The sequence below is a fragment of the Lontra canadensis genome, unplaced genomic scaffold, assembly GCF_010015895.1.
Source record: "Lontra canadensis isolate GAN:19392208 unplaced genomic scaffold, GSC_riverotter_1.0 scaffold146, whole genome shotgun sequence".
NCBI lineage: Eukaryota > Metazoa > Chordata > Mammalia > Carnivora > Mustelidae > Lontra > Lontra canadensis.
The window spans coordinates 3,152,446-3,169,775 of NW_022631140.1; the positions used below are offsets into that span (position 1 = coordinate 3,152,446).

Sequence of the window (17,330 nt, forward strand, 5' to 3'; positions counted from 1 at the left end):
GTATTTCATCCAGCTCTAAAATTTTCTGAGTCTCGTGAAAAATCTCTTGAAATTTAATCTTGGGTCGTCCATCTGCGGATTCAGTCCATCTGCCGAATTGTAGAAAACTTGAATATGCTTGAAAATACCATCCCATTGTTTTCTCCTCCTGGGAAAAGAACCAAAACTCTAAAAAAAAAATAATACAGCATTATGCTTTCTATCGTTGATACCATTTTTTAAATACCTACTTTTATTTTGTTGCTGGGTAACTGTGACCCAGAAGAGTTGACTTTGCATGAGAGGAACCCAGTCTTCTAGTCTTGGTGTTTTTCCTATCATCTCCTCATACAGTAGTTAGAACAGTTAGTGGAAGACTAAGTCAAATGAGGTGTCTATGGACTCATGTTATTATGGTTTTCTTGGCCCCAATGTGGGGCTTGAACTCATGACCTCGAGATCAAGAATTGTATGCTCCACCAACTGAGCCAGCCAGGCACCCTCATGTTATTGTTTTTAAAGCCAGTCTGTTTTTTTGTGTGTTAGATTTGGATAGTGAGAAGATAGGGTGATCAGCTCATCCCTTTTGCCTGGAACTTTCCCAGTTAGAACATCAAAAGTCTCATTTCCCAGGAAACCCCTCAGTCTCAGGCAAATGGGGATGACTGGCACCCTAAGAAGATAAGATGCCTTTATGATCCAGAACTCAAGAACATCCAAATCCTACTTTGTCTTTATCTTCCAACTCCCCGAGAGGTTCCTGTAAGGGCCGTTATAAAGAAGAAACAGCAGCAAAGGGTAAATGTAGTGCTTTATTAGTTATTATTCGGCTGGGCTAATCCTGAGACCGCTCAAAAAAGCTACAGTAAAGCTGTGACGGAGCACATGTATGAGTCTAAAGACTTGAGCCCTCTGTCCTCTCCTTCAACCCAAATTTTAAAATTTTGGAAGCCAAATCCTTTGGCCTGCAGTGAAGTAGAAATAGGAGACTGAAGCAAAGACGAATGGTCCTAGGTCTATGTGCGAGGGAGAAAGGCAAGACGGCTGGCTTTGAGGGCCTTGGCTCAGTGGATCTCTCTCAGTTCATAAAATCATGAGTGGAAGAGAGAGCCACATATATGTGGGCTCTTATTGCTGATTGAATCTTCTTACTGGTAAACATGCCCTAATCCATGTTCTGGAATATTACCGGCATCTCTTCCCAAGGAGGAGCTGGGAGGGGGAGTGGAAGAAGAGGGAGATCTTCTCCCTGCCCAATGCTAACAAAACAAAACCAAGGGGCAGAGCAGTATCACTGTGTGAATATGTAAAACCTCTGTAAGAAATCAACTTCTGAAATGAATTTTTATTATTTATTTTAAAGATTTTATTTATTTATTTGACAGAGAGAGAGATCACAAGTAGGCAGAGAGGCAGGCAGAGAGAGAGGCGGAAGCAGGCTCCCCGCTGAGCAGAGAGCCCGATGCGGGGCTCGATCCCAGGACCCTGAGATCACCACCTGAGCCGAAGGCAGAGGCCCAACCCACTGAGCCACCCAGGCGCCCTGAAATGAATTTTTAAAATCAAAGCTTATTTCAAAGCAATAGGAGCCTTTTTAGTTTCTTTAGTAGACAATTTATTTTGATAAACTTGCTCAATAACAAAAATACAAGTGAAGAAAATTATGTTCATTTTATACAGTTTGTATTAACAATTTGTTTTGAAACTATTAAGTGAAAAATGTTATAACCAATTAGAAAACAATTCTTAATAAAATTTGGGGTAATATACAGACCTTGATCACAAACTCTAAAATCTCTTGAGGTGATACAACTAGTAAGTCCTGTGTAGGGAATCTAACCTACACAGGCCATGTTTTTCCTTCATATATTTTTATCCTTCAAAAATTAGTTCTGAAAGACAGCTTACTGTTTTGAACTGTGAATGTAAATTTAATTTTTAAAAGAAGATCAAAGTGGGTTGATAAAACAGTTACTACAATCGGAGTAACTTGTGGCTAGTAGTCTTTTAATAAAGACAAAATAAATGCAACATGTTCTTCCCATGAAGCCCACGATGCAAAATAATAGCTAAAAGTATATCTAAAGTTAGTTTCCAATACTTTTTCAGGGCCTTTTCTCTAAATCAATAGACTGTATGTCACCAGGACTATTATTTTACTTAAGATATTAAACAGTGAATTCACAGAACATCAAGCAGGGATATCAAAGCTTTAGGTAAAAGGGTAAAAATCAATGAAGCGTTTTGGTCATTTAGAACATTAAAAAAAAAAAAAGAGCCATCCTTCAAAAACAAAACAAATGGAAGAGAAAATAGGATAAGAAGACGAGTCAGAAAAATTACTACACACATTAACAACATAGAACATGGATTACCTTTGGAAAGAATCATACTGAAATGTTTGCTTTTAATGAATTGAAGATTTTTTCATGTTTACAGATGTTTAGGCATGTTCAATAGGAGCTTCCAAAAATTCCAAACTAATTTAAGTCTTGTGCAAATAAAACCTATAAATAGTTTTCAGCAGATTTTACAGTGATGTTCTTAGGTATGAGAAGAATGCACACACTCTAAAAACAATGTAACAGACAAAAGTTTGACAAATGATTGCACCATAAAACAGTGTTTTATATACAGTTTACAAGATATGATTTCCTGCTATAAATTAATACTGTACTATATAGTACTTATTATAGTGACCTTTTTAAAAGCAACTGCTGACAGTTGTCTATCTTTCCACTTACAGGATTTATAGAATTTTATATGAATGAATCCATTTCATTGTTTGGTCTGGAAGAGTACAAAGATTTGACTTCACATACTACTTGATGGGATGGTCTCAATCCTGGGTAGTGTGCTGACTGGTTAGAGGGAGTGTTCCTCTATCAGCCCTTTATGCACTGGACCTCCAAGATATGATGAAATTAAAGACAACTTGATGGTTTGGGTAATAGATACAAATAAAACCTTAAATTTTGTCATCTTATATGCAATACCACTGTAAGTGACAGAAGTAAACAGTGGGGAAATTCTTAGCAGCTGAGAAACTTTCTCTCCCCATGCTCATGATCCAGTTAAAAATATTTTGAGAAACTATTTACAATAAAATTCATCTTTTGGAAGAGAAAAGCTCTTGGTCACATCATAAATTAAGCTGAACCATACTTTGCTAACACTTTATCTCAGTGGTATAATGGTGACAACCAAAACTTTCCTTCAAAGTGATCCATTCGATTGAGAACCAATCAAATCACAATGGGAACTGCAATCCCAAATGTCCATGGAACACAGAATCCAGTGGTATTCTCAGAATTAACTAGACATCATAATACTTGGGGGAAAACAGTCTCCTTCAGTCATTTCCCAAAGGTTTCTTTGACCCTGGGAAGGAAAAGTGTGACCTTCCCCAAGAATACTCAAGGAATGCACCACAGTGGTGGTTCACCTCTTACCCTGACTCCTGAGTGAGCTGAAACACTGGGGTTTTCTTTCACAATAAAATACTGTTGAATTAACAGTAAGATATATGAACGTCAAACAAGCCAGTGTGAAACACATCAGGCTCCTCCATTTTATACTTTGAATATCTGAGGAGGCAGCCCCATTTATGAAGTAACCCTTTTATAATTTATAATTGAGCTTTCAAAAAAACAGTGCATTCGTTTCTGTTTGTGTGAAGCATGGACTACACGGGACTCTAACTCTACTAATAGGGACATTTGGGTTGCCATTTCACTAGAAAGGAGAAAAACTTAGCTCCATTGCCAAGAAAGAGCCTCCTGCCCCACATTTCAAACAGGAGATTATCTATAGTGTTCATCCGGAAAAAGAACTAAGCACTGAGATGATAGCATGGAAATGTGGAGAAGAGAAATACCGTATTTTAAAACTATTTGTGGATTCGGGGGTTAGCTGCAATGCTGCTTCTAGGAAAAAACGTAAAGCTGTGGGTTTAGTACAGCCCTTTAAAGTAAATGCAAAAATGTTAGCTTTTAGCAAACAAAGGCATATAGCATATAAAGAAAATATTGTATTGCTCAGGTTTTTTGGTAAAGGAGATATATTACTAATGCTTACATGAAAAGAACATACATTTAGTTCTTAGAGCAGAGTGCAGTTAGTGTTGTAGACAGCCAAAGTATTATAAATTGATCTTACTAGTGAACTTTGTATTTATGTAAAGTTGTGTGCTTGAACATAGAAAATGCATTACTGATGTAACAGACTGAGCCGGTAGAAAAAGAGAACCCCTGTACAACAGACGACAGTTGCCAATAATTTAAATAGTGTCAGATTCCCCAAATTATAAGGTTTTACATGATCTTACCTTCTACTATCATATACAAATAAATTAATCCTACAAAGAATTTTAGCTTAACTTAAAATTGGACCTAAAAAGGTATGGGATTATTTGTACCTATTACAAAACCTGTTAAAATCAAGGGCTGCTACAAAGAATGAGGTAAACTGAAGACTCTCTCCACTATGCAGCCTTCAGATAAATGGCTTTTTTTTTCTATTGAGTTCTAGGTTTGCACACCACAGTGTTTTGCTAGCAAAGCATTCAGAGTTCTCTTCCAGGAACTGTTTGCATGTGTGTGTATATAAATTTACACACACACATACACACACACACACACATATATACACACTGTATACTGCATCAGCAAAATATATATATTATATATATATTTATATAAATATAAGGAATATTTCCCCCACCCACCCACCCCCAACAACATGTCTCTTAGTGTTTGATTTTTTTTTGTTTTGTTTTGTACACAGAGAATAGGGAATTTCAGGATTTTTACATACATTTTAGCGAACAAGTTTTGATCTATTGGCTTCTTGGTGTAGTAATGCAACAGCAAATCATTCTGGTGCCAAAGGCTCATACCGTTACAAGGAAGCTGTGAACACTAATTTCTTAGGAGGTGAGGCCAGCCCCACATGAACTTCTCTTGTAACCCTCTGGTCCACCATGATTCATAAATACTTAGACTTTTTTTTTTCATCAATCATTAGACGTTAAAAACAGAACAACAAAGTCACAAAGGGCCACATGCTTTTTAGTATAAAGCATTCTCCTTCACTAGGTTGCTATCACAGTGCAGACCTGACTGCCTGAATATGCTCAGGAGATTTAGTCAATATTGTCTGTATTTGGTTATGGAAAAGGCTCTCCTTATTGTTTTTTTTGTTTGTTTGTTTTGTTTTTAAATCCAAAGTGCATAGTGAGAACAAATCAAAGCATTTTTTTTTTCCTGTTCAGCATCAGTTTCATCTAAGCGTCTTCCTACGAGAGGACTACTTAGACGCCTTGCCTTTGTCCTCCCCCCTCCAAAAATAAAAAAATAAAATAAAATAAAAAATAATAGAAGAGTTGAGCAGTTTAGACATTCATCAGCCTGGTAAACAAACTTTGCCAGCAAATAGAAGTCCTACTATTGTAAAGAAAATTGATAAGACAAAAAGTACATATGATGACCCAACTACTGTGTTGTTGGGTAATTTATAAGGTTGACCTCCGACTTCATTGATGTAAAATCCTATCGGAAATATTAGGGCGGCCATACAGAAAAGGATCACTGTAAAACAAACCAAAACACAACATTAGTAACATGGTTTGGTGACTAAGAAAACAATGAAAATCTGGCACAAAGTAAGTTTATAAGAAGGGTTGTGGGTTGATAACATGGCCAAACCTGTTAAAACATTGACCACTTGTCAAAAGATTTTACATCTTCTACAGATCACGTAATATCCCCAAAACCTAACAATTATATACAGGAAAAGCTGTACTAGCCTTTAATACGTGTTAGGATGATTTTGAGTATCAGCATTAAGAAAGGTCTCCAAACTTACTAAGTAAGTGCTTATATAAACTATTCTTTTTTAAATTTTTAATTAAAAAATTGAATTCCTGTATATTTAGCAGACATGTATTAATTTCAGGTTGTGCATAAACTATATTTGACCACTTAAAATAGTGACTAAGGGCTCGAGCTAGAATTAGAGAGGGGCTGTGTTCTGGTTCCACTACTTATTAGCTATGCAATCTTAGGCTTCTGGTTCCCTTCTAAAAATGGGGTAAATACCAGAAGGATAAACAAAACAATGTCAAGTCCCTGGCACTGTGCCAGGTTGATAGTAAGTTCTGAATAAATGTTGCATATTATCAGTTATTACTCTGCCAATTCCCTGTTCCTCTCTGTTGATATTAGAAGGAATTGGAGAAAAGGTACAAATATAGTACTATTTATCTTACTCTATCACTTAGTGGAAAGAACCTCAGACTTCTGAGATGATTAGTAAACTGTCAAGAGTGATTCTCTCTCATTATGGACAATGTTAGAAAAAAATAAAATCTCTCTCAGGTTTTCTGAGTACACAGGCTAAAATGGGGCGGGGAGGGCTTCTTTGCATTTTGTATGCAAACACAATGAAATATATTATTTGCTAAAATGTTTCTAGAAAGGTATCAGAAAACCCAACATCTGGGCAGAATTCCACAGCTTTCTGTTTAAGCAAACAGCTTGTGGCCCAGGGCTACCAAAGAAACATTCTTCCTACTGTACACAAATTACCTGTTGATAGGCTAGCTTTCCCAAGAGACTGTTTCATGCTTTTTGAAAGTACATTGGTCAAAGGTTCATAGTCCTTCAAATTTCTTTGGAGGCAGAAACATTTCTTCAGCGTAATATGAAGACCGGTTACTATACTCACTGCATGTGAAGGGGTGAAGCTTTCCATTATTAACCAAATGAGAAACTTCCTCCAAGTTAAACATATCCCCAGGAATACAGACAAAGTCCTGGATAAATATAGCAGCTGACAGTTGTCCTAAATTTTTTTTGTGTTAATCAATCAACAAATTTAATAGGAGAGACCTTAAACAGCCAATTAGGAATCTTTTCCTGGAAGAAATACCTCTAGGGTAATATCCAAGGTATTAAAAAGTAACATTTTCTTAATTAATACACTGGTTTATAGAACACATCAGCATTCTTGTTAGCTTTGCACCACCTAGATGGATTATCTTATATTATGCAGACAGCCGACTTCATTTTGGGCCAACAACCACATCAAATAATGTTACATAAGTGATTTTGTACTCTTTCAGGTCCCTACAAAGGAACAAATGAAAAATTCACATATTAAGTATTAGATCTTTTGGCCTTTCTGTTGTACCGTCAACAGCAAGACTATTAGTGCTGTCAATGCCCATTTATCAGTGTTATATATCACCAATTTCTAACAATTCTTATGCCTTAATATGGTTTGGTAAATAAAATGAAACCGTAATCCAAGTAGCTATACACAATCTAACCGAAAAACAATGGGATAAAGTTATTGCTTTAAAAACAATTTGTTAATGTTGACTCACATAATCTCAAGAAACACATATAATTTAGAAGTGCTTAGAGATATGCAGATATTACAATTGTTTATCCTGTTAATGTGCCAAATTCACTCCTATCTTTTTCTACTTTCTGCTCTAAAATAAAAATCTATCCTTCATAATGGAGTAATCATTTAATGATTATATTTAAAGTAGAGTTTAATATTTTACAAGAGTTAAATACTTTCCCAATTAGTTAGGAAAAGCTTAATCAAATACTAAGGAAGCAGTAAACTTCTATTTGATCTAATCTTGGTTTTTAATCCAAAGAGTTAGGTTCTCTATACTTCTGGGAAGATTTAGTATAAGTGGATGAGTTTCCTTTTAAGCTCTTGGGACCTGTGAGGTTACTTTAGATCTTAAAATATTATTTTTTAAAAGAGATTTATTTATTTATTTATTTAACAGACAGAGAAATCACAAGTAGGCAGAGGCAGACAGAGAGAGAGAGGGAGAAGCAGGCTCCCCGCTGAGCAAGGAGCCCAACGTGGGGCTGGAGCCCGATGTGGGGCTCGATCCCAGGACCCCGAGATCATGACCCAAGCCAAAGGCAGAGGCTTTAACCCACTGAGCCACCCAGGTGCCCCACAAATTTTTTTTTTTTTTTTAGATTTTAGTTATTTATTTGACAGAGAGATCACAAGTAGGCAGAGAGGCAGACAGAGGGACAGGGGGAAGCAGGCTCCCTGCTGAGCAGAGAGTCCAATGTGGGGCTCGATCCCAGGACTCTGAGATCATAACCTGAGCCAAAGGCAGAGGCTTAACCCACTAAGCCACCCAGGCTCCCTAGATCTTAAAATATTATTAATGCTGATAATATCTATCAACTTTTGACAATTAAATTTTGGGTCCTATATAAGACTATAAAGACATCACTTCTTATCTTCCATGGCGGAGATTTCTTGATGGTGAGACTCAGATACTGAGTTAGTTTACTGGGAGATGGGAATGTAAATTACAGTGGCAGAGTTAAGGATAAGGGTCAGACTTCAAGAAAAAGACACATTTTTGTTACCCTTGCCCCCACAGGCAAGCTGCATCACGTGTGGCTCTCCTCTGAGAGAGTTCCCCACTGTGTAAACCTGTTAGAAAATGTTACTCTGATATTTTTACCAAAATTACAGTTTAAGAGGAATGGAAATATATACAATAGAAATAAATTCAAAGGCTGAATGGAAATATCAGGGGGAGTTAGATGCCTCTCAGAACTGCCACCCTAGTGGACTAGCTCTGGTAACAAAAACAATGTATTTAAGGAAGCTGAGAAGAGTAACGCAGCCCTATGCTTACTCAGATGACATTAACTATATTGCTCAGCTAAAAAACCAAGGTACAGAACAGTATAAATAGAATATATATTCATAGAACATTTACACATATACATATATGTTTCTACGCATAGGACACCTCTGGTAGGAAATCCCAGAAACTGGTAACAATGGTTGCTTCCAGCAAAGAGGTACTAAATGGCAAGGTCATGAAGCCACACATGAGACTTACTTTTCCCCTGGCAATCCTTTCTTAGGCTTTCAATTATGTATCATAGGCACATATTATTTTTAGGAGTTTTATATTATTTAACTAAAAAATAAAGGGTAAACACATTACATTTGGAGGTAGCTACATATACTTACGTATCTGTTGAAAGGAACTGAAAAACAAGATAACCATAGTTCTTTCTGTTTATTGGGTTCCAAGAACCAAAGGCTCACATAAGTATTTTAATGCTTTCTTTGACTCATACTAGAGTAGTGTTATTATTAAATTACATTTTATATTTTTGGTATTCAGAGCATATGCCTTCCCAAATGTTAACTAAATCCAGAAACTAAATCCTGCCACGTTGACTTTATTTTATTCCTTAAAGAATGAATTCTATCTGGATAAGTAATTGTTATCTGTGAGTAAAGAGTCCCTTAAAATTCTTCATCAATTAATTTAGTAGCACTGTCTCTACAACTGCCTGCGGACCCTACTATTCAGAAAAGAATGGTCTCAGGAGGTCTGTTTGACCTCAAACAAGGTCATCAACTTGTTATACTTTTCTTAATAAGAACGGAGAAGACTTTTTTAGTCAAAGTCAACTTGGTCTAAATTTTAAAATTAAGGGAGATGTACAGATAGAAATAAAACAACAGAGCCAGAAACATACACATTAAAGAGTTTCATAGAGAGATAGGGAGAAACTGAGATTCATGAACTAATATCTCTGTCTTAAGGTCTTTACGGATAAACTGAGCTTTAACATTAATAAGGATCCAAGGGATTATGGCTTACCCCTACCATACAAGTTCTAAATGAAAATATCAAGTGAAAGTAAGCCATGTTATAATATTCACTTTTAAAACTTACGCAAACCTGATATAATTATAAGGCACTGAATTAGAAGTTAAATCCCGTGGTATTTGGCATAAGGATTGTTATCCTGTTTTTTAGAGCAGAGTTTCTCAACAGGGCCAATTGCCACTTTGGCCTCATAAGTCTTTGTTGTGGGCAGCTGTCCTTTGCATTTGTGGGAGGTTTTGTCATTATCCCTGGCCTCTACTCAAGATGCCAGTAAGACCCCCTTAGCTGTGACCATCAAAAATATTTCCAGACACTGACAAATATCCCCTGGGTCGGGGGGGACAAAATTGCTTCAGAAAGAAGCAAGAAAGCAAAATTACAGAAATATCTTTCATTTGTGCATTTTTTGCTGCTTTTAACTTGGGAAAAGCCCCTGATGTGCTGGGAAATTAAATTAATTTTGTAGAGTACAAGAGAATGTATAATATATATCATACCCTGGGGCAGAGCTTAATGGAGTATGAAATGTTGATAAATAACTATTAACCAAATGTGTTGGTTTTTTCAAAGGTCGCACAACTCACAGTAGAAACTCAAAATTAATATTAAAAAACAAATCACCACCTTAATCTAATTTATATTTCTGTACATTTTGTTCTAGATTTACTTTTATTTGGTAGAGGATACCAATACCTTCAAGAAGAGTAAAAGACTCAGGCTAGTGATAGCTCTGAGCCCAGACCTGGAATGCTTATGTCACAATGTGAGCAAAACCAAAATTCATTAATAGAGCATTTCATACAAAGCAATTAATGTTTTGGATGTCTTGATCTTGTGGAGAGAATTCTGAAGAACTGATGGGACTGTGTAGAGTCTATATGACGGCCACAGCAAGTGGTGCTCTTTGATGATTATGGAGTCCTTATGACTGATTCTTGATATCTTCATTAAATACCAGTGTGCATGCCTTTTAGTAATTTAGTAAGCACAGATTACTTACTTCCAGTGAATGCTATCCATCGGGCATATTTTGTAGCTTCTCTCCGCCAGTGGGAAGCCACCAGCAAACCACATGTGACAGTCAATGAAATGATTCCCATGATGATAAAAAACAGTGTGGTGACCCACTCTGGGGGAAGCCGAGGTGGGATGCACGTCCGGTCTCGTCCATGGATTGTCTGACACTGTCGCACGAGGCCCACAGTGAGTGCTCCTGGGGAGATGCAAAAGGTGGGAGTATTTTAATGGGTTTGGCATTCCTGAGAAGTATCCCCCACCAACACTCCTTTAGTCCTTAAATCTAATTTCTGTGTAGTTCACGCAGGCATTTAATTCCACTGAGTCTCACTATTCAGCATTCCACTGTAGTTACACTTAACATACAAAGTGAACTTAAAAAAAAAAAAAACAAACCTCACAAAACCCACAAAACGCAGTTCTTTCAGTCACTCATTAAGCAAATACTTTTCAGAGTACTTTGTATGAGGCAGTGAGTGTTCTGAGCTCCAGGGAAACAACAGTGAATAAGACAGATGGGGCTCCTGGTCTTTCTGAGCTTACACACTAGCCAAAAGAACTGGAACTCTTCTATTCGCAGATCCAAGACTCACTGTATATTATCTGATTTTGGATGAGGAGAAAAACACCTTTCAGGAAACTGTAAACAAACTTGAAATACATCTACTCATAATATATAGATAAAATTAAATAATGGATTCAATATTAGAACCAATATATTTTATTAAAGTTAAAAGGCCTAAGAACAGGGGTGCCTGGGGGGGTTGGTTGGTTAAGTATCCAACTCTTGGTTTTGGCTCAGGTCATGATCTCAGGGTCCTGGGACTGAGCCCCACACTGGGCTCTGTACTCAGCACAGAGTCTGCTTGAGATTCTCTCTCCCTCTCCCTCTGGACCTCCCCTGGCTTGCAAGCTCTTGTTCTAAAATAAATAAATAAACAAATATATAAATAAAATCTAAAAAAAGAAAAAGAAAGGCCTAAGAATATTACAATAGAAATACTTTTCAATTAAATTCAAGAAAATGTTGGGAAAACTAGTAGGTTCCTCCCTGTGGTAAGTTCAACAATTCTTGTGCAATGCACAAGTGTTCAGATTGCTAAACCATTACTAGTATGCTTCAGCAGAAAAGCATAAAGTCATTAGTGATAATTTTTCAAATGCCCCTTCTCCCATTTACATAACATGATGGCAATTTTTGTAAAACATTAGGTGCTATTTTTTTTTAAAGATTTTATTTATTTATTTGACAGACAGAAATCACAAGTAGGCAGAGAGGCAGGCATAGAGAGAGAGGAGGAAGCAGAGTCCCTGTGGAGCAGAGAGCCCAATGTGGGGCTCGATCCCAGGACCCTGGGATTGTGACCTGAGCCGAAGGCAGAGGCCATTAGGTGCTATTTTTACATAAACATGTTCTTGTATCAAATCCAAGGAACTCCTCTATCAAACTTGGGGTAAATTAATTTACAGAAAACCAGATAAGGGGAAAATATTTATTTTATTCTCTTCCCATTAAGAACAATTAAAATGTTACTTTTGAGTGAAAACTGTTTCTTTCTCCCTTTAAAAGCAAGTGCAAATGGGAAAATGTTGCTTAAAACACAAGAAATTTCTGGAACCATTGAAAGCATAACAGATTTCTGCATCTTTTTTTTTTTTTTTGGTCTTAATTATTTTCTCAATTTGAACAAAAATAATGACAATACCAACAACAAAAGACATTCGCCCTGCGATCATGACCTGAGCTGAAGGCAGAGGCTTAACCCACTGAGTCACCCAGGCGCCCCATCTTAGGTTACTTCTTACTTTCCGTTTATGGACATGACAAAGAGCGTCAGGGCTCAAATTTAACATAACCTCCTGTGCCGGTAGATCTGAGTGGGATTGTTCCTGCTTCCCCTCCTGACTGGCGTACCACACCAGGTGAATACAACAGAACAAGTAAGAAAATGAAAATTAGAGCTATCCCTTCCACAAAGCAAATGGAAATAAGCTGACAGATGTTCGGTTTTAAAAGAATTATGTTCCTGTATTTAGAAAAGTCCTTATTACCACAAATTGAGATCAAACACTCCGCAGCTACGTTCTGGAAGAAAAGAAAGCTTAAGCTAGCTGATAGTCGTAAGATATGCTGTATATAAGAAAAGCAATTCACAAAATTGTGTATTATTGAATGTCTTTGTGTCCAGCACTGTTATAGTGGTTAGAGATTCCAAAAACTAACACTCTGTCACACTTACAGTGAAAATAGACTTTCCCTAAATAAATTATACAGGCTAGTACAAAGACTCAACATTGTTGCTGAAGTTCTTTTTCATGAGTAAGCCTCTAAGTCAACATAGTTTCTATCATACTGTCTGCGGAAAGAGATCTGCAAATGTACCTGTGCTGCTACTATTACATCTTGTAAATTCTGGTACTGTTAGTACCCAAACTCACACCAGGTTTTTAAATCTCATCTTTTACCTCAAAGAAGTATGTCCCGCTTGTAGATTCAAATCCATCGCTTATGTTGACTAGCCAAGATCTTTTACAACCTCCAAATTCTCTGGACACATCACACAATCTTGTACTTGATTTTAAGGTAACTTCTTTTTACCTCAAACAGAAAATGGGCTTTGAAGGAAGGAACTGACCCCTCTACTTGACTGGTCACCCCCAGAATGGCCTGCAGCAGTGGGCATGAAGCAGGAATTAATAAGCAATTGGTGAACTTAAAAGAATTAAAAACGAGCTATATTTAAAATCACATAGCATTAAATAGTTTCTTCTACAGACCTTGTCTTGGGGTGATTTCCTAAAGTGCACTAATTAATAATTTAGGCACAAGCTCATTCACTGATTTTTGTTTTGTTTTATCCAACAGGTCTTTTGCTTCTGTAAGGGGCCTGTAATTCCATTTCTCAAACAGCCAATCCATCTTTACCCTGCAGCTGTTTCCTAGGTAACCAATCCAGCCAAATAAAAGACTTGCACACAATAGGAAAAAGGAAACCAAACTAGGAACTACAGCATCCCACATTGCCTCTCAGTAGCTCACCTGTATATCATTACACAAAAAAGGAAGTCATAATGAGTCTTTGCCTGTTGAGTGGGTATCTTAACCAAAGAGGCTTCTGACTCTCGTCATCTATAGATCTAGACACTGCTGAAAAGATTTAACTGAACCAGTCTGAGCATGTCTGTTGCCACAATGAGGATGATTATAAAGCATGTCATCATTACAAGTAAAAGCTGTGCCACAGAAAATTGGAAACACAAGGGTTATAAAGCAGACACACAAACCCAACAGAGTCTGTCAGAGCTAATTGCATCTAGTAAGTGCTTGCCTACCTGGCCACAGAGAGCAGTGGGATGACAGGGTTTCTGATGAGAAGTCAGGTGTCAGCAGTATTGAGGATCTTGTGGATAGGGAAATACACTTTTTTCCTGCTGTTTTTCATGATTTTATGTCTTTGGTTTTTTTACTATGATTTGTCTATGTGTGGCTTACTTAAAATCTATCCTACCTGGAATTTGTTGAGATTCTTCAATGTGCAAATTTAAACTTTTCATCAAATTTGGAGAGATTTCAGTCCTTATTTCTTCAGTTATTCTTTCAACTCCTTTCTTTCTCTTTTCTCCTCCTAGGACTCCCATGATATATTTGTTGGAAGACCTGGTAATGTCCTGTTGGTCTCTCAGCCGAAGGCGGACACTTAACAACTGAGCCCCCTGTGCCCCCCGCATTGGCCTCTCAATTGCTCTATTCATTTATTATTATTTTTCTGCTTCTCAGATTAAATCATTTCAATTGACTTGTCTTCGAATTTGCTGAGTCTTCTGCCAATTTTTCATTTCAGTTATTGCTCAGAAATTTTTTTTTCTTTATATAATTTCCATCTTTTTATTAGATATTCTCTACGTGATGAGACATTGTTTTCTTGCATTAAGTCTTTACACATGATTTCCTTTATTTTTTGGAATGTACTTATAAGAGCTAAACTTGTACATGTACATTTAAACTCTCTGTCTAGTAACCCCAGTGTCTGGGCTTCCTCAGGGGCTGTGTCTACTGACTGCTTTTATTTTTCTTGTGTATAGGCCATACCTCCCTGTTTGTATGTTTTGTAATTTTTAGTTGAAGACTTAAAATGTAAAATATTACAATGTGACAACTATGGAAATCAAATCCTCCCAACCCCAGGGTTTATTGTTGTTACTGTTTACTGACTTTCCTGGAATAGTTCTGTAGAGTTTGGATCATTGTTGTGTCTCAGTTCCATTAGCTTAGTAGTTAGCTAATGGCTAGAATGAGATTTCTTTTTTTTAAGATTTTTTTAAAATCATGTGTTTGACAGAAAGAGCACAAGGTGGGGGGGGGCAGAGGGAAAGGGAGAAACAGACTCCCCACTGAGCAGGGAGCCCAATGCTGGGCTCGATCCCAGGACTCCAGAATCATTCATTACCTGGGCTGAAGGCAGAGGCTTAACTGATTGAGCCACTCAGGCGCCCCTGGAATAAGATTTCTTTAAGTCCCTTGAATTGGTGTGTCTCTCTGTTGTGGTACATTTTCACTGGTCCATTAAGCAATTAACAACTCTGCCTTAGTACGCTCTTCCTACTTGCATAGAGCCTCAAGGTTAGCTAGAGGCAAGAGATTAATTAGCTAGAGGCAAGAGATTAATTAAGACCTTCATAGGTCTTTCTTGGATATGTGAAAAGCCCTAAATATGTGTAGCACCTTAAATATGTGTAGAACCTTATAGATTCTGAGGGATATGTTGGAGTTTTTCAAAGACTCCTTTGGCCATCCTTTTCCTTTATGTTTTTTTGGTTGGCCTTTTGTTAATGTCAAATAATACCACCTCAGCTAAGTACCTGTAATCTTTAAAATTTTTTACTTATTTATTTATTTGAGAGAGAGAGAGAGTGAGCGCATGAAAGGGGGGGGGATGGACAAAGGGAGAGGGACAAGCAGACTCCCCACTGAGCAGGGAGCCTGACTAGAGGCCAGATTCCAGGCCCCTGAGATCACAACCCAGGCCAAAGGCAGATGCTCAACCAACAGAGCCACCCAGGTACCTGCGATGTTAAACAACTACTGCCGATTGTTCTGAACAAATATTCTGGGGGTGAGACTGAGCAAGCTCTGAATCTGGTCAAATAAAGGTAAGGCCTGAGGAGATTCTCAGTGAGCTGACATATCAAATGGTAGCAATTCTCTGAGGATGGGGCTTTAAGGAACACCAGACCCTTTCGCTATTCAAGTGGTTGCTGAGCTGCTGGTTTACACCACTACCAAAGTTGCAAGGCTACTGGCTTTCAAGGCTACTGTGTAGCTGAGGAGAGGTGATGTGTGATTAGCATAATTTAAACTGCCACAAAGCTTGCTGTTCTTGCGAAGATTCGGGTGATTTTCTTAAACAAATGCTTCTTGGATTGCTGTGAACCTTAGTTAATTTCTGAAGTTTTGAAAAAGTTGATCTGACAATTTTGCCAGTATTCTCATTGCATTTATGGAGGAGCGGATTTTCAGAAGTCCCTGGTCCATCATCACAGGGGTTAAACCCAATGAGTCACAATATGAATCTTAGCTTTGACACACCTGGGCAGGTCCCATAATTTTCCTAAACTTCCAGCAGAAGTTTCTGTGAGCATTAAATAAATGATGAGGTAATACTTGTAAGCTACTGCAACTAAATAACTATTACATGTCTTCAGGGAAGTCAAAATATTTTTGTTTTAGTTCAAAAATACACAGGGCAGTAGTAGACACAATAATTTAACACAACAGTACACTCATGCAACTCATATTCCAAAACAAAAGGTTGACATCTGATGGTTGCCATGGCTGCTAGTCATAAAAAGTACTCAGGACATCACTCTCCTGCCCAACTGCTTTAGTGTCTATGGTTCGCGTTGAAGATGAAGCATAAGGCAAGTTCAGACGTGTTGAAATAAAAGCTCTGGGGACAGTCTGTGTTTTATAGGAACAGCAAGCTGGGAACATTGAGATTGAGAATGCTTTGCTAATAGAGTGAAATTACAAAATGTTTTGTTAGATAGCAAGTAAACAGAGAACAATCATTAATCTTTTTATTTGATTTTCTTTTCCCTTAAACCCCACTGGCTGTTCTATCTCTTCTTAAAATACAACTGTTACCTGCTGTTTGCAAGTAGGACTGTAGTTTGGAGGTCATATCTCATTTTAAAACTGACGAAATCATACCAACACTGTCCTCTCACTGTAGCTTATTCTATCGGCCCTTACTCCATAAACGTGGTCTTGGGTCTAATCCTATAAATACATTAAGCACAAGAGGGCATTGAGTTTCTATTTTAAAATCTGCCTTATCAGGGGCACCTGGGTGGCTCAGTTGGTTAAGTGACTGCTTTTGGCTCAGGTCACAGTCTTGGGAGTCCTAGGATGGAGTCCCGCATGGGGCTCCCTGCTTGGCAGGGAGCCTGCTTCTCCCTCTGACCCTCCCCCTTCTCATGCTGACTCTCTCTCTCTCACAAATAAATAAATAAAATATTTTTAAAAATAAAATAAAATAAAATAAAATAAAATAAAATCTGCCTCATCAACAAGTACAACAAGGTACCAGAATCCATCCTATTACAATCCTAATCATTGAAGCCCTTAGTATATAATGCATGAAGT

At 37.5% G+C, this 17,330-nt stretch overlaps 1 protein-coding gene across 2 annotated transcripts in view; it reads right to left on the bottom strand.

Moving 5' to 3' along the window:
• Nucleotides 1-73: 73 nt before the first annotated feature.
• MOSMO (modulator of smoothened) overlaps nt 74-17,330 on the bottom strand; it is a 61,953-nt gene continuing 44,696 nt past the window's right edge. The window contains exons 2-3 of one of the 2 annotated variants that reach the window (XM_032844025.1): nt 10,668-10,880; nt 74-148 (exon numbers count right to left, since the gene is read on the bottom strand). In XM_032844025.1, the coding sequence (XP_032699916.1) occupies nt 81-148; nt 10,668-10,880 (281 nt within the window). In that variant the 3' untranslated portion in view covers nt 74-80. Of the gene's footprint in view, nt 149-5,172; nt 5,568-10,667; nt 10,881-17,330 lie in introns of those variants that run through there. The other variant, XM_032844024.1, reaches the window with a different exon arrangement.